The sequence below is a fragment of the Phacochoerus africanus genome, chromosome 1 (genome assembly GCF_016906955.1).
Source record: "Phacochoerus africanus isolate WHEZ1 chromosome 1, ROS_Pafr_v1, whole genome shotgun sequence".
NCBI lineage: Eukaryota > Metazoa > Chordata > Mammalia > Artiodactyla > Suidae > Phacochoerus > Phacochoerus africanus.
The window spans coordinates 253,857,245-253,884,400 of NC_062544.1; the positions used below are offsets into that span (position 1 = coordinate 253,857,245).

A 27,156-nucleotide genomic window follows, 5' to 3' on the forward strand; every position below is an offset into this window, starting at 1 on the left:
TATTAATGAATCAGAAATTCATACATCATAGCAAAAAATCTAAGTAGAAGTTATCAAGATAGTTTTGTAATAGAATCAGAGATGATAGAAATGAACACAATTACACATAAAAATACAATTAAACAATTCAAAGCAAGTGAAAAGGACAAATTGTTTAAGAAATTGTACTGTCAAATAACCTAACAAATATTTTTATATCTTCCAACTTTTTTTTTTAGCAATGGAGCCTTATTTCCAAAGTAAGCTTATAGGGAACTCTAAGGTATATGTCAGTTTGAAGCTGCATTTCACGGGTACATGCGTTAGTCTGCTAGGGCTACTATTTTGAAACCCAGCAGACAGGGAGACTTAAACAACAGCAGTTTACTTCTTGCAGTACAAGATCAAGGTGTCAGCGGGTTTGATTTCTCCTGAGGTTTCTCTCCTAGGCTTGCCATCTTCTCTCTGTGCTCTCACGTGGTCTTTTTCCTGTGCAAACTCATTCCTAATGCCTCTTTCTCTTCATATAAGGGCATCTCTCACATAGAATTGTGACCTTATTTAACCTAGGTTGTTTTAAGGTCACAACCTTAAAAAACCTCTTTAAAGTTTTTATCTCCAAATATAGTCATTCTGAGGGTTAGAACTTTGACATAAATTTGGAGGACACAATCCAGTCCTTAGCAGTACACATTCATTTTGTATGTTTAGATTGAAGATATTTACATATAAGTCAGAGGACAAAGAAGCTACTTTGATGAAGCAAAAAAATTTGAACTCAAGTAATACAGATGACAGTTGCCTGCTAATCAAATTGAGAATTCTTGTGGCAGGAACCATACTCTGAGCCAGTTCTTTCTTTGCCCTCAGAATAACTCACAGAAAGGGTAGATCTTCTTGTAAGAGTATTTCAAAGAAAAGTCACTCTAATGAAAATTGTTTAGAGATTAAAATAGTTTTGTAAATAATTTTTTTCTAAAAATGACAATAATTGTACAATAATAGGATAACAGGATTATGATTATAATCTCTATGTTTCATTATATATTATTTTTTGTCAATAAAGAACACTTTGCATTAATTAGCTGTTTTTAACCATATATAATTCAGGTTGTTAAGAGGCCTCTCCTGCTGCTCAGGGTGTTTCTATGTTACCTGCTCCATTTCTCAATCATTGTATTTTCATATAAAACAAATTAATTTTAGATTAGATGGCAAATATAATAAGAAAGCAAATTTTACATTTTAAGAAAAATTTGTCATCTCTGCTGAAGGGGAGGAGGATCCATTGTAATATATATATATATATATAAAATTTATATATAAATACATCTACATACATATAAATGAATATCATCTAAATAATTTTTAAGAAACTCTTACAGCCTTTCAAAACAAATAAAATCACGGTATGTGAATTATTTTTTTTTTAAATCTATTAGTATTCTAATAGTTTAACCTAAGATTATGGGGTTATATGAAATCATGTGTGTGAAACTTTTAAAAAGTTCTTCTTATAACAGTTCAAGTTACAAGTTCTTGAAACTTTTGAAAAGCACTTTAGAATTTAAAGAATCCTTCATTCAATTTAAAAAAACTCATTGTAAAGAAAATGAAAAAAAAATCTATTGGTATTCGCAACATTATAATACACATTTATTATAAGTTCAAAAAATGTGAAATATCAACATATTATAACAAATATTCAGATAGCTTATCATGAGTTTTTTACCCAGAAATTAGATACAAGAGATCTAATTTCACCAGCTCACCTTTATCATAGAAAGTGACTATTGGAAAATACATGATGTTAATACTAATTCACACACCTCTCCTGCATTGTTTCCCATTCTATGTAATCACGTGTTATTCTTGGATAAATGACAACTGCTTAGTACCTATTCTTTGCATTTATATCAGTGACTTTTATTTTTATAGGCACTCGTTGGGGATAAGACACTGGCGTTTTGGTTGATGGATGCTGAAATGTATACCAACATGAGTGTTCTGACCCCGTTTACTCCAGTTATTGATCGTGGAATACAGCTTCATAAAATGATTCGACTCATTACTCATACACTTGGTGGAGAAGGCTATCTCAATTTCATGGGTAAGTATGAGTTGAACATATATCCAATCCATGTTTAAAATGTTAACAAATATTACACATGACATAAATCATGTGGAATATTTTGGTTTGGTTGTTCAGGTTTAAAATAGAAAGTTACTTTATTCCTTTAAAAGACTGTCATGTATAAACTGTAAAAATTAAATTACTTTAAGATTCTTGTTATACTAATACATGATGCAAAATTTATCTAATGGCTGGTATTTTATTTAATAGTGTTGTCAATATTAAATAAATTGGGGTGAACTTTTTAAAACCTAGAATTATTCTTCTGAATTTAATCATTATGAATGTATTTTATTATTATAGTGTTTGTTCACTGAACATAAGAAGGATATAATTGTTATGTCATAATATATTGAGCTAATATTATTGGTCTTCTTTAAGGTAATTGTATACCAGTATATTCGTATTATAAATATGGAAACTAAGGCACAAGATAATATGATAGACAAAAAATATTTGTTTTAAAAAATAGGACGCATGAATATTCAAAGGTCATTTTTGTCTAAAGGATCTTGAATGAATACCATTTTCTGTTGGTATCTCTGTTGGTGTCTGTTTGATCAACCACTGTCATTTGGAATTTCACCAGTTTTTAAGCTAGAGAGAGCTAGGAAGACTCGGAAATATGTATGGGAGGCCGACTTATTTTTCTGCAATAAAGCCATAGAGGCTTCAGACTAGTTTATTTTTATCTGGAAAATTTTATTAAAAAAACTCAGATTGGACTTTTAAAAGCTTCCGTTGTTTGCTCATTTGAGATTAGGAAGCCAAACCCAATAAGCCATACACCAGATCTCACCTATACAACCTGTAGCTTTCAGTACCTTTCTTTCCTCTTAGGATCACCAGAATTTTTTATAGTCCCAAGGAAGTGACCCTCATGACCAGTGAGAAGGCACTTTGTCCTCTGGGCACCAGTCTGGGCTTCCTGGGTGAACTTTGCGGGCATTTTATTCATAAGTAAAAGCAGCTGGTCCTCCCTGACATAGTGAACATCATTCACAGATATGGCCTTTCCAATAAGGCCTTAGTTGGGCAATCAGTTTATTTAATTAAATCCTGATGAAAAGGCAGTGTCTATAAACCTACATAAATAATTGTGTCACCATGTAAAGTGTGAGATTTTTAAATGTTTTTGTTTCATTTACAAAAGCAGAGTTTACCAAATTGTCACAGTGTATATAAATTAAAAAGAAAGTGAAGAATGAGAGTTCTCATTGTGGCTTAGTGGTAACGAACCCAACTAGTATCCATGAGGATATGAGTTTGATCCCTGGCCTCTCTTAGTGGGTTAAGGATCTGGCATTGCCATGAGCTGTGTGGTATAGGTCACAGACGCAGCTTGGATCCTGCGTTGCTGTGGCTGTAGTGTAGGCTGACAGCTACAGCTCTGATTCAGCCCCTAACCTGGGAACTTCCATATGCCGTGGTGTGGCCCTAAAAAAGACCAAAAAGAAAAAAGAAAAAAAGAGAGCGAGAGAAAGTGAAAAGAAAGTGGAAGAGCTTCCTTATATATGTGGAAATTAAAACAACTTTCCACATAGAGAAACAAAATCAAATCAGACCTCTGAGTTCTTGCTGTCAATCCTGTCATTCATTCTTGAAGCCCACTCCATCCAAGAATTCTGGTAATCGGGCTTTAGTTTACTGCTTTAGTCTGGACGTCATGTAAGCAATGTCAGCTCAGAAGCCTATACCAAAGAGTTCAGACTGTCAGTAGTTTAAAGTACTTGATAAAGTCCTTTTCCTGAGACTGTCCTTTGTTGAAGACAGTTCTAGCCCATAGCATGTAACAAAGCATCAGAGTATAACAAAACCATCTTCAGATGACAGTGACTTAGTGACCCTAATGAATTTAATATTGATAACTTTCAGATAAAAAAGATCTGATGAAAGTTCATAATGAAAACTATTTCCTGAGTCTTGGCCAGTATTTTCTGAGGGTGAAAACAGATTATGGACAGCTAAGACATTAACAAATCTCCAGTGACTTCATAAATTTTGTGAAACATTTATGTTAATATCATCTCAGCCATATATATTCAACCTAGGGCCAACTAAGCTACAGTTCTCTTTTGGAAAATCTTTACATGGAACTTTCAATAGTAACACAACTAAATAAACATCATTATTTCTAGCATCTCTCTCTAAGGTCTATAAATTGACTGTATTTGTGATATCAAATATATTTCAAGATTATTCTTTGATATAGGACTCAAAGATCTTTTAAAGTATTATTCTTACTTTTGTCCTTCAAATGGCTTATAATGTTTAACTCCAATAAAGCACTTAAGCACTTAAAATTTTTTTGTCGAAGTATCTTATCTAAATCTAGCATTTCTTTACTAGCTTTAAAAGCGGTAATATCCAATGTCTATAATTTCTGAAATTATTATTGTTTTATGAAAAATTTAATCTTTCCCCTTGAGCTATCCTGACTTTAAAATTTTTTTCCCACTTTCTGATCATGTCACTCTCCTGCTTAATGGCTTCAGTGGCTACAGTGTCCTCCAGCTGACCTGTGAGCCTTGCATGAATGGTCTCCCATGGGTCTCCCCGTTGATTGCTCTTCTCCAGCCAAGCAAGCCTTCTTTCAGGTCATTGAATGTACGAGCCTCCTTCCACCCTGAACTCTGTACATTTTGTTGTTCTCCCCTCTTGAAATCATTCTACTCAAATACCTCCTACTATACCTGACCAAATCCTTCATCTGCAAATCCTTTCAAGGCTTTCCTTAGGGAAGCTTTTCTAAAGCTTTAAACTTCATTAGTTTCACCCATTATACATCTTTACATTACCCTATACTTGCCTGTTGTGGTATGGAACAAAATTATATTTAAAAAGCTATTAAATATATGGCTGCCTTGATAAGTTTAAAATTGAATGAAAATAAGGGTCATCTGTATCTTACTATTATACATACCTTCATGAACTTGCAGCAATTAGCACAATATCTAGCACATCACAAGGATTTCACATTTTTTTTCTGAAAAAGGACATTTTATATATTTATATATGTATATGCATATATATATAATTATTTTGCAATATTTTTAGCAGTAGTTCATTAAATGCAATCACTAGTTGTGGTTTAGAGCAGTTATTTTTTTTTCAAATAGCATATGAGAAATTAATTTTTAAAAAGATCGATTTAAGAAATTCAAGACCGAGGAGCAATCTGGTTGTTTACACATGTTTTAGGCATTTTAAAACTTATTAGCTTTTTAGAATTTTATTTTTATTCCCCTCTAGTAGAGAAAGAATGAGTTAAATAAAAAAGGAAAAGAACAACACATTTTTGTAGTTTTTCATTTAAATATGTTTACCTAAATTTGTCAGGCATTTAGACAGGCATTCTGTTTATCAAAAAAATATTAAGATCAATATGAATTTTCTTACAATACCAGGTTTATTGTACTTGTTTTTGTTTTATTTATTTATTCTTTGTCCTCTGTACTCCTAATCTTGAGTTTCAAAATGTTCTTTCACTCCAGTGAAAATAAGGGAATATTTGCTATAATTTTTTTTGATTTGCTATGTTATTTTAATTGATTATGAATAAATAGATTGATATTTCCTATTCTACTGTATCCTCATATCAAAAAATTAAGTATGGAAGAGGGATGCAGGGGTGGCTAAATTATTTTTATATTTTATATCATTAATCATGAGTTATAATAAGTATTAATAAAAGTAAATTTGTATTTACAGAGCATGCTGTATTTTCCAGAACATTTTCATATGCATCATTTAACTTAATCTGCACAAAAGTTTTCTTTTTTTAAATACTGTCTTAGTTGCACAGAAACATAGGGTGAAAATTAGAAGAGTACTCAAGTATCTGGGTATATATATATGTTCCAGTCCCATTTTACTAAAACTGCAACCTGAAGAGAAAAGGGACACACCTAATGTTGTACAACTGGAAATTGATGGTAGCTGATTGTCTTTTCTTCTATTTACAATTTGAAAAAATTTGAAATAAAAATTATTATTAAATAAATATGTAGATTGGCTACCATAATATGGTTAATAAATATCTTTCAGGGAAAAGATAGAGCATAGTGGTTAAGTGACGATCTGGGTAGGAAAGTAAGCTTAGCTGTGTGAGCTCAGTCAGATGCATAGTTACTCTGTACCTTTGTTTGCTTAGTGGTAGAATGGAGTAGTGCCTGCTGCAGAAGGCTGTTTTCAGGGTGAAATGGTAAAATACATACACATTGAGGGATGTAGCTCATAGATCATGTTTTTTTTTTAATTTAAATGTAATTTAAAATTAAATGAAGTTTACTCTGATTATTTTTAATATTATTATCTAGTCCATTAAATATATGGGTCCTAAATGCTGATGTTCCAATTCCATCTTTAGAATCTTATCTGATGGCATAGTGCTTAAAAATTTCTTAAAATATTTAATTCATTTCCTATTGAGAACCTCAGTAAAAGTAATAGTTCTTTGTCTAAAATCAAATGATATTCTCCTCGGTGGTATTATATGGTTAATTATACAGAAATTAAGCCATTTCCGTAGTCAGTATCACTAAGAGTAAATATTATTTTTATTGTTTTTAATTTATAGCAGTCTGATGAATGTTGCTGCTTATATATCTTACTTAGCTTTCATGTATGAAGAGGTCTAATGGTTGCCTCAATTCTCATTTCTAGGATAAGCCAATATCATACTAATCAATTAATGTTTATTTTATAGCATATGGTTTTTTGTGTATGAGTGTATGTGAGCATTGGGTAGAACTTAATATGTTTTTCTGGCATACCTGTGCAGATTTATTTCACACAAAAAGAGAGAGAGAGAGAAGTGGCAAGAAAGAGAGAGAGAGAGAAAAAAAGAAGGCAAATTGATGATATAAGGCAACTTAAGTTTAAAAAGTCAGTGAATTTGAGATGATATCAATTTAAACTATACACTTAATATATTCATAGCATATTCTAGAATGTATTTTAACACAATTTATAAAATTCCCTCATGCTTCAGACATTTATATATATCTGCTAGGTACCAGGTATTGCTAAGTGGTGGATATTCCCAGGTGGAAAAGAGTTCTTGGCCTTAAGGTCTCAAAATCCAAAAGGGAATCCAGACAAGTAAGCAGTCAATTACCCCTGTACTAGTACATTCACTAGATATAGTGATAGAAATAAAAGAACAAAATAATGTCATTTGCAGCAAACGGATGGAACTAGAGATACATACTGAGTGAAGTAAGTCAGAAAGAGAAAGACAAATACCATATGATATCACTTATATCTGGAATATAATATATGGTACAAATGAAACTTTCTACAGAAAAGCAAATCATGGACTTGGAGAATAGCCTTGTGGTTGCCAAGGGGAAGGGGGACGGAGTGGGTTGGATTGGGAGCTTGGGGTTAATAGATGCAAACTATTGCCTTTGGAATGGATTAGCAATGATATCCTGCTCTGTAGCACTGGGAACTATGTCTAGTCACTTATGATGGAGCATGATAATGTGAGAAAAAAGAATTTATACATGTATGTGTAACTGGGTCACCTTGCTGTACAGTAGAAAATTGACAGAACACTGTAAACCAGCTATAATGGAAAAAATAAAAATAATTAGAAATGAAAAAAAAAGAAATAAACATAGAATGTCATGTGAATATGTAGGAAACTGGGTTCGAAGAGTAGATTGTTGGTGGAATTTATGAGCCATTTCAGGCAGAAAAACCTAGAATAGAAAGGAATAAGAAAGCCATTTAACACACTAAGGAAAAATCTAAGAAGGAGTAGGACTGAAGCAGTGGAGTGAGATTAAAGTCAGTTAGGAATATTAAACTTCAAATAAATGAAAAAACTGCGGCCTGAGGAAATCAATTTAGAGATCACTCATTGATTGGCAAGTTTAATGAAAAAATGTGGTTTTTCAATCACTTTAAAACATCATGAGTTCTTCAGTAAGAAAGGCCTGGTATTGACTGATGGTTGAATAACTTTATGGTTTATTTCTTAATCTATTTAAAATATACCTAAGAGGATACAGATTAGAAAAATAAGACATGATTATTGATAATCTATGTGGATATGTCTATTCTATTTTATAATCAGTGGTTATTTAATGTTCAGTTGTTGATTAAAAATAAATATAGAGTGAAAAACATCTGTTTTATATGCAGGATGACCTTGGTGAATATATGTTGCAGGCATACCTTGTTTTACTGTGCTTCACTTTATTATGCTTTGTGTTTATTTTTTTTTCTAAAAAATATTACAGTTTTAGAAATCGAAGGCTTGTGGCAACCTTATGTTGAGGAAGTCTTCGGGCACCATTTTCCAGGACATTGGCTCACTTCCTGTTTCTTTTCCATTTTGATAATTCTCACATTATTTCAGACTTTTTCGTCATTATTATATTTGTTGTGGTGATCTGTGATCAGTGATCTTTTTCAAATAAAAGTATAGTTGATTTATGATATTGTGTTAGTTTCAGGTACAACATAATGATTCAATATTTTTACAGATTAAATTCCATTTAAAATTATTGCAAAATAATGGCTATATTTCCCTGTGCTGTACAATATATCCTTGTAGATTATTTTATACATAATAGTTTATATCTCTTACTCTCTTACCTCTATCTCACCCCTCTCCCTTCTCTTTTCTCACTAACAACCACTAGTTTATAAGTCTGTTTCTGTTTTTTTTAATACTCATTTTTTTTTTAAGATTCCACATAAAAGTGATTATTTGGTTTTTTTCTTCCTGACATTTTGCTAAGCATAATACCTTCTAGGTCCATCCACATTGTTGCAAATGGCAGAATTTCCATTCTTTTCTATGGATGAACAATATTGCATAGTATGTGTGTGTGTATCCCATTTTCTTTATCCATTCATTTGTTGATGGACACTTAGGTTGGCTATTATAAGCAACGCTTCTATGAGCATTTATCTTTTTGAATTATGTTTTTATTTTCTTCAAATATATTCCAGGATTGCTATTGCTAGATAACATGGTAGTTCTATTTTTAGTTTTTTGAGGAACCTCCATACTGTTTTCCATGGTTGCTACACCAATTTCCATCCCTACCAGCACCATACTAGGATTCTCTTTCCTCCACATCCTTGCCAATATTTGCTATTTGTAAACTTTTTATGATAGCCATCCTGACAGGTGTTTGATGATACATCATCATGGTTTTAATTTGCTTTGATGTTACTCTAGCTTGCCAAAGGTGCAGATGATGATTAGCATTTTTTAGCAATATAGTGTTTTTTTAAGATATGTACATTGTTTTTAGACATAATGCTATTGCACACTTAATAGACTATAGTATAGTGTAAATACAATTTTTATATGCTCTGAGAAACCAAAAAAAATTGTGTGGCTCACTTTATTGCCATATTCACTTTATTGAGGTATTCTAGAACTGAACTCACAATATCTCCTAGATATGCCTATATATGTATGTAGATAAAGTGCTAAAGCAGTTCAAAGGAGAGAAGGTGAGAATAATGATGCATTTTGCATCATTTTCTGGTAGTTATATGGTTATTTTGGAAGAGCCACCTTTTCCTAACCCAGTCTACTGAGGCAGAGGGAGTAGGTACAGGGTCTCCTCACGTGACTTGTCAGGAACTGCTGTAGAGAGGTGTGGCCAGGCAGGCAAAGGGCTACTAAGTCCAGTAATTGTGTACTGGGAACAAACACCAGTACTGATACTGCATTATTAATTCAGTGCTGTTGAACCCTGAACAATGTGGGTTTCAACAGCAAGGGTCCACTTCTATGTGAATATTTTTCACTGTTAAAATTACAGTACTACACAGTATGCAGTTGGTTGAATCTACAGAACCAAGGATATGGAGGCTAAATTATAAATTATTTGTATTTTTATTTTTTTTGGCTTTTCTAGGGCTGCACCCTCGGCATATGGAGGTTCCCAGGCTAAGTGTCTCATCAGAGCTATAGCTGCCTGCCTACACCACAGCCAAAGCAGCGCCAGATCTGAGCCGCGTCTACAACCTACACCACACCTCATGGCAGCGCTGGATCCTTAACCCACTGAATGAGGCCAGGGATCAAACCCACAACCTCATGGTTCCTAGTCAGATTCATTAACCACTGACCCATGAAGGGAACTCCACAAATTATTTGTAGACTAATCCTCTTGTTGTTCAAGAGTCAACTGTAATACCAAAAGAATGCATTGATGGTATTTTTTTATTACAGACTGCTTAGACTTCTACAAATAGAGAAGAAAGCAAGTATTTAATTCATTTAAAATATAAACACAAACATATTTTAAAATATCAAGGAAAGTATAAATTAAAGTATAAGCATTAAGCACATCTCTCTGTTTTTTTTTTTTTTTTTTTGTCTTGCTATTTATTGGGCCGCTCCCGCGGCATATGGAGTTTCCCAGGCTAGGGGTCGAATCGGAGCTGTAGCTGCCGGCCTACGCCGGAGCCACAGCAACGCTCGATCCAAGCCGCGTCTGCAACCTACACCACAGCTCAGAGCAAGGCTGGATCGTTAACCCACTGAGCAAGGGCAGGGACCGAACCTGCAACCTCATGGTTCCTAGTCAGATTCCTTAACCACTGCGCCACGACGGGAACTCCAGCACATCTCTTGATTTAAAATATTGGCACACAAACTAGAATGTAATCTTAAGAATCACCTAGCCAAACAAAATGATGAAAATATAATCAGAAATTGAAAGACTAAATAGTATTATTTAATCTTTTTTTAAATTTTAAATTCAGAAATAATGGCCTTAAAGTGTTTTCATCCTTTATTTATTTATTTTTTTTGCCTTTTTGTCTTTTTGCCATTTCTTGGGTGACTCCTGCAGCATATGGAGGTTCCCAGGCTAGGGGTCAAATCAGAGCTGTAGCTGCCAGCCTACACCAGAGCCACAGCAACACAGGATCCAAGCCACGTCTGCGACCTACACTACACCACAGCTCATGGCAACACCAGACCCTTAACCCACTAAGCAAGGCCAGGGATCAAACCTGCAACCTCATGGTTCCTGGTTGGATTCATTAACCACTGAGCCATGACAGGAACTCCCCAAGTGTTGTCATCCTTTGAGTTAGTTCCAAATCAGTTTCTGTGAAACATTTTCTAGCCTTTCAGAAAAGCTCTTTGAAATCCTATCCTGGATTGAGCAATGGTAAGGAGAAAGCTGTACTGGACAGTTAACCCCAAATATTTTCATTTTCATGTAATCAAGTGTTTTATCTAATACCTTGAAAAAAACCTTTTTAAACAACTTTTTTTTTTTTCTTGGTAAGAACTGTAATCTTACTGAGAGCTTGCTGCCAGTTTTGTTTCAAAGGAGATTGTTTTGGCTCTTTTTTCCAATTTGACTTCCTTTTCCGTAGTTTCATCATATATAGCTAGAGATTCAAATGCAGAGTGACCTGAATCATTTTCAGTACTGTCATGTTCATATTCCACTTGTTCAGAAAGCCTTTGAACTATAGTGCGAATTATTCTTGCAACAGAAGCTTTGCTTTCTCGGCTGTCATTTTTTTCTTCCTCTTGGGGATTCTATGTTATAGAAGAACATTTTCTAAATGAGTACACCTTCATTCCACTTGAAATTTTAAAGTTGTGTGCAACTCTCATTTGAAATGATTCAAATTTCTTATTTAAAAAATACTGAACTGGCAGAGTTAAATCAACAAAACTAGCAGTGTTTCACTACTATAATATAGCATGGTAGTCCAGAAAACTGAAAGCTAGTGTTGTAATCATAAAACACATATTCCCCATGACATCAGCTGTTAATGCATAAAACAGAAATGTCAGAAATAATCAAGAATCATTTGGACTCATTGATTTGTTCACTCATTCATGTATTCATTCGTTCAAGTTAAACTCATTGTTTGCATGTCAATTTCTGGATTTGAGTGCAGGGTGGTTTTAAGTGGAGTTGTATGAAAGCAAAGAAGGTCATGCATGATAGCTTTTATATTATTCATAAGGCCATCATTTCAGAGTGGAAGCAGTAAGAGATGTTAGAGAAAAAAGTAGAAGTAGTGGTTCCTGCTGTGGCACAGTGGGTTAAGATTCCAACTGCAGCGGCTCAGGCGGCTGAGGAGGTATGAGTAATATCCCCTGTCCAGTGCAGTGGGTTAAAGGATCCAGCATTGCCAAAGCTGTGGTGTGGGTCACAGCTGTGGATCGGATTCAGCCCCTGGCCCGGGAGCTTCCATACGCTGTGGGTGTGGCCATTAAAAAAAAAAGGAAATTATAAAATAGACATCTTCAGGTGTGAAAATACTAGAGAACCACAGTAGGATATCTAGGTGGTTTGAGATTTATAATCAAGATTATAAACTGAATCAGCCTCTTGGTTGTGTGATTTTTTTTTTTTTTTCAGGAAGGCCATGGTTAATCAAGAGTCAGCATTTTGTCAGACATCTATCAAAAAGCAAGAAAGATTTCGAAAGTATTAAAAAATAACTGATAAAGTAGAGGATCAGTAAATCACTGACTCTCAAAAGTGCACATTGTAATGACCTGGAGAGTTTCAAAAAATACTAGAAATTGTGGTTGAATTGGTCTTGGCTGTAGCCTGGGCTTTGGGATTTTTAAGAGAGTCCTTAAGGCTTGGAAGTAAAAAGAGTACTCTGAGAGGATGTAAATATCTCTGGTTCTAGAACAGAAACTGAGGAGGGCACAGTACAAGAATGTAGGAGAAAGAGAAGAGAAGTTGGGACAGATGATGGGTATGTGGTGAGTCCAGCTGTCCATGAAGGGCTAGTGAAGGCCCATGAAGCTGACCTTGGACTTATGACAGCAAACTGGGAAAACAGCAATGGGGCTGCTTCTGAGTTTTCCTGGTTGATAGTAAGAAACATTCTCAAATGTATTTTTAATAACAGATAAAATTTAAATGAGAAGGCTTGGCTGCTTTTCTTATTTCATCTATTTATAAACAAACAAAAATAATGACAATGGAGTAAACTTTTTTATTAATAAAGTGGGTCATCTGACATGTACATATGTTTTTATTATTTTCTTGTTTAGGAATCTCATTACCATCCTGTTATTCTAGTTTCTGTAATGAATGATACCTACAGAGAAAGAAGCATAATTACAAACTAGCAATTTTCTCTCTCAGCAGTATTATGAAATTTCCATTACTAAATTTGAAGGATTTTCCCAATATGATTATATTGTATTTTGACATTTGAAATTCTGTGGGACATTCTTTAATGAATATGTTACATTCTCCCTAAAGCCACAGGGAAAGTTGGATGGATTTTGTGTCAGTCTGCATTTAGTGATAGCTACATTATACTTCATTGTAAAATGTGTGATCCTACTTCAAATCTTCCATCCGTGATTGTTTAGTGTCAAACCTGTAAATTCTTCTTTTTTCTGATAGATAGGAATACAATAAAAATTTAAATGTCTTCCTGCTAAGTGCTGGAATTGAAGCAGTTATGAGAGGACAAAATATACTCTGCTGAACAGTAGGAGTGCTAATTTTTGGCATTTTCTCTCAGCTTGTTGAGGCAAGTTTACTGAATGTAACACTGCTAGTAGATGTCTATAAAACTAAGCCGTGAAAAACTGCAAAATTCTCAATAAGAGCAGTTTTAAATGGCCCAAAGCCCTGTTAAGCTCAGAGGCACAAATAGGATCTATTTTAAATGGCATAGACTTAAAAAGTAATGGCCCTGATTTGATTCACAGCACACTGATAACCAATCTTGGCTGGCCTTTAATGAAAACTTGACCATGAGTATGACACTGGGCTAAGAGTTAAGGAAGTGTTACTGTTGTTACCTGGGGAGCTTTAACATACTGAATGAAGCCGGAGCCCCATCCACCTTTTTGCACCGGAATCAGTAAGCTCTGGCACTAGTGCTTTTTAAAAATCTCACCAAGTGATTTTAATTTGTAGAGATACAACAGAGATCCACTGGTTGGAAGGAAATGCAAAAATGAAAGTTGCGCCAAAGACAGACCCAGACTGTGCCAGAACCAATGCAGACTAGTTTATTGACTTTTCTGTCCCTCTCCCCATGTGATTTATATACCCTTGTCAGTACCAGAAATATTCTTTCTGCTGGGTTAATTTTCACAAAAGAACCTTCAGATCCTTGCAGATGATCATAACCTAGGGGAAGAGTCACTTGGAAAAACTTCACCTTAACCTGTTGGACAATGTTTCTTGTGTAACTTATCCACATTTTTCTCTAGTCCACTCACACTGGCCAAATGGAATAACCACACCCTTTACAAATAGGAAAGGGTCTGCTAGTAAGCTGGATGATGAAAGGAAAAAAGAAGCAATTGAACCTATATGTCCATACTTCATTCAGGGTAGGATCTTGATCTCAGGGTAGGATACCTGTGTGGCCCCTACATTTCTTCTTTTGGGGTATGTGTGGTTGTCAATGGTGTTAATGTGTGTGGTGTTAATGACTCTTCCTAAACTACTGTTCAGCTAAGCTGACCTTTCTTTGAAAGTCCACAGAAAGATTTAAATCAATGGGACAAGACCCACTGCAGCATCCCCATCTTTATCCATCTAAGCAAGGTCTGCTTCGCTATGGCTCTTTGCCTCTAAGCCTTTTATACCAGAAATAAGAATTTTTCTCTATTTTGCTTATTACTCTAAAGCTGCATTAGAAAGTAGAGATATTAAATATTACTATTGGTGCAGTTGTTTATTTTCATTAGAGAGACTTGTTGGGAAAATAAAATTGTTTTTCTCTGTAGGACATGGCTAACCACTGGAAGATTATTCCTCATGTGTAATGGATTTTTAAGTAAAAATATACCATCTAGAGCATTGGCTTTTCTCCTAGAGAAGGTATATGATCATATCATCATAAAGAAAATTCACACACATGAGAGACACTTGTTTTTCTTTTCATCTATATCTCCTCAAAGTCAGATAATCAAAAATAGGACGTTCAACTTGTAAGCTACATGGCAGATTTCCTAATGTAACAAAAGAATAAAGTAGATCCATATCTTAAAATAATTCCCCATGAAAAGAGCACAAGATTTTCTTTTTTCTTTTTATTTTCTTTCTTTTTTTTTTTTTTTGGTCTTTTGTCTTTTTAGGGCCACACCAACAGCATATGGCAGTTCCCAGGCTAGGGGGTCTAATCGGAGCTGTAGCTGCCAGCCTATGCCAGAGCCACAGCAACGCCAGATCCAAGCCACATCTGTGACCTACACCACAGCTCATGGCAACACCGGATCCTAAACCCACTGAACAGGGCCAGGGATTGAACCCTCAACCTCATGGTTGCTAGTCAGATTCGTTTCCACTGCGCCACGACAGGAACTCCAGAGCACAAAATTTTCTAAAGTTAGCCTCTGAATTCTTTGCTCTTAGGCTACTACACACACAAAGACACAAACACACATGCTGTATATATACTGTCTGTTTGAGTGCATATGCACAGAATGGACTCACTACCCACATAGCCCTGGATTGGAAGGAGACCAATGGCATATAAACTTCTCCATCAGCATTGTTGAGTTGTGCATGATGGAGTTTACAGAATGGAGGAACTGTGTAATTTAACATTATTTAGAAACATAGAAATTTCATCAAACCTTCGTTATTGCTTTATTACCTAGCATTTTAAAAGAACTCCAGAGGCTCACTTAATGAGCTTCAGTACCCCACCAAAGAATCTTCTAAATCCAGGAACTCAGCTAGGTCCAGGATCCTCTGTCAAACTGCTCATTTTCCTAAGGAGGGAAGAGAAGGATGTTATCCTAGGACATGTGAATCAAGATAAATTAATATTTAATGGATACCACACCTAGCCCTGAATTCCTAATTTAGAGTTACATCTTTAACAAGAATCCCCCTGATCCAAACCCAAAGGCCCATCTGGGTGATAACCTCATCAAATTGGTGGAATATGCCTAAATAAGATACCAGTAAATGAATAAGAGTCTCATTCTTCCCCACCCATCCCATGGAATGAGTTTTCCTTATACTTCACAATATTTTTGCTATATTGTTAGGCTCTGAAATCATTTCTTGCCTTCACTAATTCTCTCCTCTCTAGCTTTAGTATAAAGTTAGGTCTTGTTATCTGAGTCATAGCCTTTTTTCATAGGCTTCTAAAGGTTACCAAGAAACCAACAGGTCTTCCTTCCAGAAAGGATTGATCAGAGAGTTTATTTTAGCTAAAAGACTAAATTGACTGATGCTTCCACTATTATTCAAGCAAGCTGTAAAGATCCTCATAACCATAGGATGGAAAAGGTGATTGATTACATATATCACTAGAGCTTGTGAGGTGTGTGGATGGCTGTCATCCTTTAGAATGTGGGGGTGACTTCTCTAAACACAAATAATCTGCTGTGGCAACCTTTCTCCTGAGCAATTTGCCAACAGGAGATAGGCTTTAGAAGGTGGATTTCTCTGCCTCTAAAACTTCATATTATTATCTGAGTGTTACCACTCCACAACTGTTCATTCCCCCAAAAAAAGCAGAATGATAAAATATAAACCCTAATCTCAGGAATAGAGAAGTTAAATTCCTTAGAAAATACTGTAATCTTTCTTTTTTTCCCTTCTTACCAGGAAGACATAGGTTTCTCTTTGGGAATGTATTTTCCTTGAGGGATTGGGTGGCTTATCTTAATTTGACAGCCTTCAAGTATGCTATTCTAAAAAGAGCTACAATATCTTAAATATTTACCCTGAGCAAGGCAATACAATAAGTGCTTTACACATAATATCTCATTTAAATCTGAGTTGCAACCCTGAGAGGCAGGGATAATTACCTTTATTTCACACTTGAGGAAATTGAAAGATTAAGTGATTTAAATTAATACAAAAGCCAGAATTTGAGCCCAGCTCTGTCTGCCTCCAAAACCCACTACTTCATATAAGTCAATATAGTCAGCCTTCCATTCCCATTCATGGGAGGGGGGAGCGGATTGGTTCCAGGACCCCTGTGGGTACCAGAACCCCTGAGGAGTTCAAGTCCTTTATATAAAATCGCACAGTACAATCAACCTTCCATACATGTGGTTTCTGCATCCTGAGATACAAAAGGGACAACTGTATTAGTATGACCTGAAATGTATGTGAAGTTTGTCAGTATGTTGGCAAATCTCTGGCTATAGCCGTCCCTCCAGGGATGAATCAAAGAGGAAAATAGCAAACCAAATTTCATATTTATGGCAACCTGTTGAAACAAATTAAGGGAGAAAGTAACTTATTCTCAAATTTTGAGCAAATCTTACAAATGACTTGTTAGTCCCCTTTTGTGTGACTTATTAGTTCCTTTCTTCATTGTGTAGTGATGCAGCACCTGCTACCAGGTCAGGCCCTGGCCTAGGACCTAGCTAATGAGTGAGAAGACATGGGCACTGGCTCAAGGAGCCCACTGTCCAGGGAAGAGATTGACTAAGCTGGACAGGCATAAGTGTATTAGGCAATAAATGCCACCTCCAAGGTGTGCATTGAATCGAGTTCTGTGGTAACTCAGTAGATTAAAGATCCAGTGTTGTCACTGCTGTGGTTCTGGTTACTGCTGTGACTGGGGTTCAATCCCTGGCGCTGGGAACTCCCATACGCCACAGGTGTGGCCAAAAAAAAAAAAAAAAAAGAAGATGTGCATTGAGCAGCATGAGTACCCCAAGGAAGAACTGATATTCAGGGGAGGAAGTGGTGGGCCACCAAGGAAGAGGGTTTCTGTTTAAAGTGTTCCTCGCTTCTCTATTCTGATCCTCTATTGAGTATCCCGCACTGGCATGGTAACTATGAAAACCTAAGAAGGTGAAACAGAATGAGGGACGAATTAATTTAGAACAGAGATGATGCAAGAGAGGCCAGGTCATAGAGAGCAATTGAAGAGTTTTACAGGAGATTGACATTGTGAGATCCACAGTTTAGATATGTTACTCAACTCTAGTGTGAGATAGATTTGAGGGGGCAGTCACCTCAAACTAAATATAGTACTGCAAGTTCCTTTGCCACTGGAGTTCTTTGAAATTGGCTTAAAATTGTAGGTCTCAAGTCTTTCCACACTGTTCACATCAGTCAATTAATTGGATATATTCCTTGTGGATGGGTTCAAGATCCTTTACTTTGTTTAAAAAAAAAAAAAAAAGATTTTTCTGAAAATTATGAGGAAAATAAGCTGTCATTTTCCAAAGCCATACGAATACTAGGATCCCTCTGATTATTACCTTAAATGAAAGAGATAGTTCAATGTTAATTCTAGCTAAGTTATGTAATATAAAGATAAAAATATCAGTATACTACTTAGGTAAATTATTTTTTAATGCTATTTTTTGTCCTATGTGGGTCATGTAAGAGATATGTTTCTTTGAATGTATAAGTTTGAATCAGCCTCTGCCTTTTTTTCATAATTCAAAAATTATCCAGGTACTTGATTTAAACAGTTTTAAAAAATATAAAGAACTGTATAGGTATAATTCATGTTATGAAGTAACTGTCTTTCAGAAAAGTTTTCTTTAATTTAGACTTTGTAAAATGAATAATTTATTTGCAATTGAAAAATGTGTTATTTTAAAGAAATCTGTAATATAGCAAAGAATTACCACCTTACTTATCCTTCATGAAAATATTTTCATATAATTAAGTTGCTTAAAGTAAGTTGTACCTGCAGAAGCATAATATAAATTTAAAAGAATGATAGTATAACTTTAAAAGCAGAACCAGTTTATAGCTATGTTATAGAAAAGCCTGCAATGCAGTACTTATCTGCCCTTTAAAGACATAGTTGGGAAATGTATTGAAAAGTAACTAAAAAGCTTATACTATTAAACTTTTGAAACATCAACTTTCAGTTTTTATACAGGAATTTTATGGATTGGAAGAAATAACCCAGAAACAACTTTGCAACTTTGTACATCACTATCCAATAGACCCTTATGTATTGCTTTTAATAAAAACTAACAATGAGTGTTTGAGCTTTACCAACACACAAAAAAACAATGTTGTTCAGAGGCTCCATTTTAAGATGTGCTGAAATGACCACTGGGGATGAAAAGATGATAAAAATAAAAATTTGAAAACCTAGATAATTCATGTGTTTTCAAAATGATAATCTTATATACATTATGATAATATAAAGGTCATAAGTTAGTTTTTTATTATACTTGATAACAAATTGGTGAGATGGGTAAATAAGTTTATTATGAAGTTGTCATACTGAGTCATTTTTATAGTTTCTCCTTTCTACCAACCTAGCCAGCCTTAGTTATACCTTTCTACAAACAAGAAGGCATTCAGCTATCTTGGATTATTCCAATATATTACATATAGTTTCACAAAAAATATCAGTCATAGTATGTGGTTAGTAAGTTCATTCCACATTTCATATTTTCTTTCCTTTTTCTTCATTATAAAGTAAAAATGCTGCACACTTGAATTTTTTTTTAAAGATCAGCTTATTTTATGCCTAGCTAGAGACTTTAAAATAGTAGTATGACAGAAGAACTTAATTATTACATGTTGAACAAATAAACATTTATAACCCTGGTGCATTTCGAAAAATCCATTTATTGACTTTTTAAAAGGCATTTTATTTATTAAAGCAAGGTCTTCTGAAAGTTATGCGAACTAATAGGACTCCCTCTCTCTCTGTCTTTTAATTAGGGTACTTTTAAAGTCTCTGTTTTTATGGGCCCTTCCATAAATGAGGCGAAATAAGTATTAGCAGAATAAATAAAAATAGTCAAACATGTTCTTTTGCTTGCAAAGTTGAAAAGTTATTTTTATGAAATTTGTTAGTCAATCCCTATATTTTTAGAGCCAGACTTTCCTACAACTCCTGAAATGAGTTTATGGAAATAAAATCAAGGAGACAGTGATCATATAGACCAGGTAACACTCTTTTTGTACACTCTTTGAAGAGGTATAACGAAACAGTTCCTTGGCTACCTGATTTAGACAACACACATCTTCTGTACATAAAGAAGTATGTGTGCTCATATTTTCAACAACACGCCTATCTTCCTGGTTTTGTAAACATGCCTTATTCATGCATTCTCAGCAGGGTGATAGTACTACAGTGGGGATGAAAATTGCTCAAGGAAGGGTGAACTATATTCTAGATAATGTAATAGCTGTTACCCTCCAGAAGTCATAGTATATATAAACAGATATATAGTAGGTCAGTAGATGTATAGTATTTAAATTCCATGGGGTGGAAACAATTAGAAAAAAAAATGCTACTGAGTGTGTGTGTGTGTGTGTGTGTGTGTGTATAGTAGTAGTAGTAGTAGTAGTAGTAGTAGTAGTAGTTGTAGTAGTAGTAGGTGAAGGTAATACTGACAAAAAGGTTGAAAAACACTGTATTATTCATTGTCACTTCCGAGCCTTCTATTCAAATGTTGCCCACTAGATTCTGTTTATCTCAAAACAGTATCTCAAGGATACTCATTTCAGTTTTCTAGTTTGATATGTAGATTCTACTTTTAGAGTAGACACGTAAAAGTTTAGTCCTGGCTCAGCCATTTCCACGTAACTAAATGTTCTTTATGGAAAATAAAACAAAGACTTTGGCCTCATATTCTTCCTTACAATGGTACTGATGAGAGTTCTTATTCCCTTGGAAAATATTTCTCAAGTAGCTAAAAAAGTGGGGATTTAGGTTTCAGGTATTTTTGAAAGTGAAAAAAAAGTTTTCAATGACCGCTAGCCTATTTCCAACTTAATTCTTTTATTCTTCTTCACTTTTTTCTTTTTCCCTTGCCAATATATGCTGCCCCTGACTAAATGAGGGCAAGAGTTGCCTGAGCAAATATAACATCAAAGGCCAGACAGCTTAAGATAAAGAGCTGAAACTTACATTCTAATTGTCCTTCCTATAGATACCCATCATTTTTATAGTAAAAGCCAAGGATATCTGTTCATATTTAATCAGTTGACTTTAAGGTCACATGTTTAAATTAGAAAAAGTTCTAATTTCTCTATATTATTATATGCATATTATGAAAATTATTTATTTTCTTGGATAAGAATATAATGTAATTATTATACACATAAGTATTTCATGTATTGAAATCCTTTTGTATTAATAGTTTTGTTCCCTAAAATCAAGTTCTATCTATGTAACTGTGTGTATACAATGAATCAGGAACATTTTCATATATTTTGTCTTAAGAAGATTAACTGGAAAAAGCAAATATAATTATTATGACTTACTGAAAGAAAAACAGAAGTTTAGAATTTTTATAATTAGTAGAAAATGTGCTGTGTTCTGACCCTTATCACAATATATTTCATGCCAAACAATATTTCCCCTGCAACTCGATGATATACTATGGTGAAACTTAAATTATTTTTGTTTTTTAATTATGGTTAAATACAACAATCATGTCTCCTTTTATAATGTAGCTAAACAGTACAATATCAACAGTAAACATTGGACTGAAGACTGTTCTTTTTACCATGATTTTTATACACATTTGTTTTAGTTATTTTGATAATTATAATGAAATAACTAGGAAACAAGTCTGAGAAGCTATCAAAGACTTTTGAAACATTGCTTTAAAATGCACATTTTATAAATTGAGAAATAGGGCACTTACCTGTGAAGCAAATATTCTATCTACCTGTTTCCCTTTGCTTTGCCAAACTTACTTACAAAGTTATGTTAAAGTTATGTGTGTTAACCCCTATTTGTCATATTATGTTTCCACCCAAACCCTTGTAGGTCCCTGCTGCCCTTTCTCAGTCAGGAAACTGGTTTCCAAGACCACCACTGACCTTCAGGTCTCTGCACACACTCCCTGAACTCTCCTGATGGCCTGGTTTCCTGTGATGTCCCTCAGGTCTTCCCTTCTTGCCTTCCTTACTCTGCAAACAGGAACCCCCACCTGCTTTTTGCCTTGTTTCTCTCATGATGTACATATTTCCTCAGGTGTTGTCCTGTACCACTTTAATTTTTCCTCTACTCTTTTCTTTCTCAGCTCATCCACTTTTAGAATTTGGCCACCTCTTTTATATAGATAATCCCCAATCAACATCTCAAAATCCAACCCTTTTTATTCCAAACTACAAACATACATTTGTAGTTTGCCTAAGACCTTTATGTAGTTTCTTGTTGGCTCCTCAAAGTCACTGAATCCAAAACTGGAATCATCCTCCCTACAAATTGTGATGCTGTTGAAAAATGAGTGTCATCATCTCTCTTCTAGTAACCAGTGGATGAACTCTTGAGTCATTTCAGTTGCTCCTTCCTTTTCCTTTCCTGTAACATTCAGCCAGTAGCCAAGTCACAGCATCTTTTTCTTCATATCCTTTTTCCTGTATGCACTCCTACATCATTTTTCTATGGATATTACATTTCTTTAAACTTTTAAAGTTTATAAAACATCTTTGCATGCATAATTTCACTTAGTACAACTAACCTGCAAAGTTGATATTTTTTTTAAGCTTCATTTTGAAGTGGTATAACATAGTGTTTAAGAATTCAAGTTTGGGGACAGTCTGCTCAGATTCTGCTCCTGACTGCTTTATTTCTAAGTTACGTGATCTTTAGCACATTACTTAATCTTTTGGTGCCTGACCTTCGTCATCTCAAAAATGGGGATTATAATGATACCTATTTTATGGGGCACTTATAAGAATTAAAATGTTTAATGATATTAAGCCTTTGGAATAATGCTTTGCATGTAGTACATTTTTAATAAGTGAAAAATCTAACTATATTATAAATAAGGAAAAGTTACACAGCTTGAGGTTACATATTGTGACACAGCCCTAAACATCATGTCTTTTGTATACCCCATGCTTCACCATTGTATATACATAATTTTGCCTATTTTCAAAATTTCTATGAGAAATTATTTATTTTTTTTTTGCCCATGTCTGCAACATGAAAGTACCCATGGCAAGGATTGAACCCATGCCACAGCTGTAACCAAATCCACAGCAGTGACAACACCAGATCCTTGACCTGCTGAGCCACAAGGGCCCTCCAAGAAATTCTTTATTAACTGAAGACTGGACTAAATTAGAGTCAGAAAATTATTTGAAAGCATAAAACTGAAACCAAATTTGTAGTTACATGCCAGTTAGTAGATTTTACCTCTTATTGTGTTTTCACTATTCCTGTAAAGTTTTTTAAATGAGTATCAGGAATAACATTAAAGCATATATGTATATATTCCTGGATGGTTGCCTAGAATGTCTGCTGTTATGAATATTTAGATATTCGTGAGTCTTGACATCTGTCATTTGGAATGTTAAAAGTTTCTTTACCCCCCCCCCCGCTCCAAAAAAAGACACATTTAATAATTCTATACAACGTTTTAAGACGTTTGGGAATGACTTTGACAAAGTTGTTATATACATTCACCTACCAGTTTGTGAGGGGCTGTTGAGCCATAATTCATATAATTTAATGTATTTTTAGTGTACTTAGAGTCTCTTGGATATGTCTTTTTAGGCAGGCTATAGCATTTGTTTCTGAATAGCTGTATTTCTATTATTCAAAAATATATCGTTGATTTCCAATTAAATAATTGTTTAATATGTGTGTTTTATGATAAACGCATATTTCATAGCTTCCCTCTATGTTTTACATATAGTTTCTAGCCTGAAGAATGGAAGTTTATTTAGATATTTGTCATAACCTTAGGTTTCTTGATAAATTTGCATTAAAATCACCTAATTATTTATCTACATGCACAAAACATCTCATTGTATAAAGTAAAAGTCACAAAACTGAAATGCTGCTCCTCCTACATAGTCCAGATCAGAGTCCCAAAACACTCTACACACAGAAGGAGGAGAAACACAAAGTGTACATCCACCATTTAAGTCACCTCTTTCGAAAGAATCTTCACCTAACAGTCTGCTTGTATAACTTTGGGCAAAACAGACGCAAAACCATAAAGAGAAGTGAGGAGATATGTCTTTTCTTGAAAGTCATTTGTCTAGCTAAAGAAAAAAAAAAATTTCTCAGACTGAGATAAAATATGTCTCCAACATAGAAGATGATGCCTAAGCTGGTTGTTAAGAATGGACAGGATTTGCGGAAGCAAAAAACAAGCATTACAAGCCGAGCACTAACTGAAGGGGGGAAGTAGGAAACATGGGCTGTGAGCATATTACTATGGGTTACCTGGTTTGACCAAAGCAAGGTCTGTGTATTTGGAGATAGAGCTTAAAGGAGAACAAAGAAACTCTACTCATCCAGGGACAAATACTAGTGGGGAGCGTTTCCAGATGGAATCATTTGACTAATGAAATGGTTGGATAGGACAAAAGTTAAACACATGACTGATTGAATTATGGGTTGTGTTGCTTCATTTCTGTGTTCTTTCCTTTACCAAACTCTTTCTCTTACTAGAATTTTAACATTTATGGAAGTGTAGAGAATGACTTAGCTGTGTGGACTCTTTAAGGTTTAAATATTTAGAGAAGATTTTACCTCTATGGAGGGTAGTGGTGGTGGTGGTTTACCTTGCATCACACCTCTCTAGGGGACTTGTGTATGATAACTTCAATGCCATTGTTTTAAAGCATAAATATCTTTTAGGTGTTTTTGAACCTTCTTATACAATTGCCGTCAAATCTAGTTGATAGACTAATTCATAACCTTGTCATCACATTTTTAAAATTCAAAACTCATTTTGCCCAGAGCAGAGGGAGACGCCTGAAGCAAGCACGTACAAATACAGCGACCCTTTCTTCTTACTGGGGGAAGAAGTTCACAGTTTTCCTACAAGCCACTGTGCTGCTTGGGAACTTTTTTTTCTCATTTCTTTGGCACCAGTGGCCTGAGAGGAAGCAAGAGCTGACAGCAGGGAAGTGGAGAAGGATAACTAGCTGTTGGCAGGAACTTGGAGGGATGGAAGCATCATCCAAAGGCAAACGGATACTGGTTCTTTGATTAAGTTATAAGCAGGTAGTTAAGTCTCTGCTAGGGAGTTAGAGTCTCTGGCTACAGAATAAAGGCCGTGGGAAATTGAAACTCAGAAAAGCTACATCCAGGCTGTGCCTTGAAAGAGCCTTAGATTCTTAGGGAAATATTCATCCTGCCTGGAAAGATATCAGGATGGAGTTAAGCAGATGTCAGTTATGAAGTATAAAGGATTTATATGAACATTTTCTTTCCAGTATTCTTTCCTGTGGTTATATATTTTCCTTCTAAATGTGTCTGCTTAGCTCTTAATAATTCACTAAGGAAGTTAATCTCCATTAATGTGACTCCAAAGAACTGACCCTGATTTAGTGGTAACATGTCCTAATTATAGGCAAACTCATAGGGAAAATAGAACAGTTGGACTCCACTACTAAACTTTTGGGTCTAAACCTAAAGTTAGAATAGCCACAAAACCACATGTATGATTAATTTTATGACCAGCCAATGTGTTCTTTGTTTTTGTATTCCTGTTTTCCTGGCTTGTTTTCTACCACTTTAAAAGCTGTAGAGTCTTTCAGGGGGTTCCACGTCCACATGCAAAACTTCTGTGCTTTTTATAAGACTGTCCATTAGCAAATCACTTTCTAAGATATTTGTAACTACCTGCAAAAAAATCTGAATTCAGATACGATTTTATTAAAGAACCCCCTTTTCCTACCATCTCTTCCTTATTCACTCTCTTCTCCCCCTCGAATATTGTGAGTCCTCTGCTCCATGCAGCATCAAAATGGTTTCAAAGTGAATAACAAGAGTCCATTACTGTTGCTTTCACTTTTCCTAAGAAAATAATATCTAACTCTTTAAAAATTGTGTTTGCATAAAAATAACACTTATTCTCGATTCAACCTTTGTTTTGTTCATTGTCTTATCCTTGGTTTGGTTATACTTGTGTTTATTTTAAAACAAAATTGTGCCACAAAGGTGGAATATGGGTCAAAGTATCCAGAGCAACTTGAATCATTTGAAATTCTTCCTCCTACTGGCATGGCATTCAGAGGAAAACACCAGAGGAGGCTTCTGAAAAATAGATAACTGAAGTGGTTTATCTCTGTCATGCATCTTCCCCTCCCTGGTGATATGAATATGCTCCTCATTATCCATCCTTCTTCCATCTCAAAGCACTTCTGTTTGTTTATCTTATGGCCCTAAATAAAGACCAGTTTTGCTGTCAGTTTAAAAACAAACAAACAAACAAACAAAAAAACATTAAACACTTTCTTAATCTGAGTCCCTGTGCTATGAACTGGGTAGTCAAAAAGATGGAATTTTCCATAAGTAGTATATAGCTTACTATGGGAAGCAGATTTTCTTCATTTTTTCTTTCAACACAGGATAATAAATCTTTGAATGTATATTCCATGTCTGTTATTAGATTAGGCAGTAAGGACTATAGATGAAAATATAAGCTATTTATCCCCAGTCTAATAAAGGCAAATGAAAACAAAACAACAAAGGCCAAAAAAATTATACTATTTAAATAATAGTTTTAACAAGGGAAAAAATATACATACATATAAGTATCAGCAGAAGCAGAAGCATCAAGTCTTCCTGCAAGAGTTAAAAAAGGCCTCATGGAGACCAAACAGCTATCACCTGGAGTAGCAACAGTAGGAGTAGCAGAATACGCAAAGCAAAAATGAGGCACAGATCACTAATAAGTATACTTTATTTATACACTTGAGAGTGGAATTGGAAATATATACCCTTACATCTTTTTATAGGTCTTTCATTATCTTCCCTAATCCCTGTACATTCATAATAGGTTTCCAGCTAATGTCTTTCAAATCAAGTACCTAATGCCAAATACAATGGAAAGAATACAGATGATTTAAGTTTAAATACTAACCTTAATACTTTATACCTGCATAATCTTAGAAAGGTATATTACCTTCTTGATTACTGTCTGAAAATAGGAATAATGTCCCCTCCCATATTGAGGGTTTTTTGACACTATTATTTGAAACAACTGCTAAAACGCTAGCACAGAATTATGTATATACAGAGGTCTCTCAAGTAACTACTATTGTTTTTATGATGTTAATATACTTTTATAACCACTCTGTATCATTTATTTGAAGTATTTTCCATTTTCTTGATTTAAATAAAAGCATCCAGAAATATATAATGCTAATTCTTTAGCATTTCAA

The 27,156-nt window shown here is 34.6% G+C and overlaps 1 protein-coding gene across 3 annotated transcripts in view; it reads left to right on the plus strand.

Annotated features, from left to right (window-relative positions):
- The window catches only part of GBE1 (1,4-alpha-glucan branching enzyme 1), a 275,071-nt gene that overhangs the window by 202,828 nt on the left and 45,087 nt on the right, over positions 1-27,156 (plus strand). For 2 of the 3 annotated variants that reach the window (XM_047794412.1, XM_047794422.1), the window contains exon 12: positions 1,918-2,089. In XM_047794412.1, the coding sequence (XP_047650368.1) occupies positions 1,918-2,089 (172 nt within the window). Of the gene's footprint in view, positions 1-1,917; positions 2,090-12,486; positions 12,993-27,156 lie in introns of those variants that run through there. The other variant, XM_047794429.1, reaches the window with a different exon arrangement.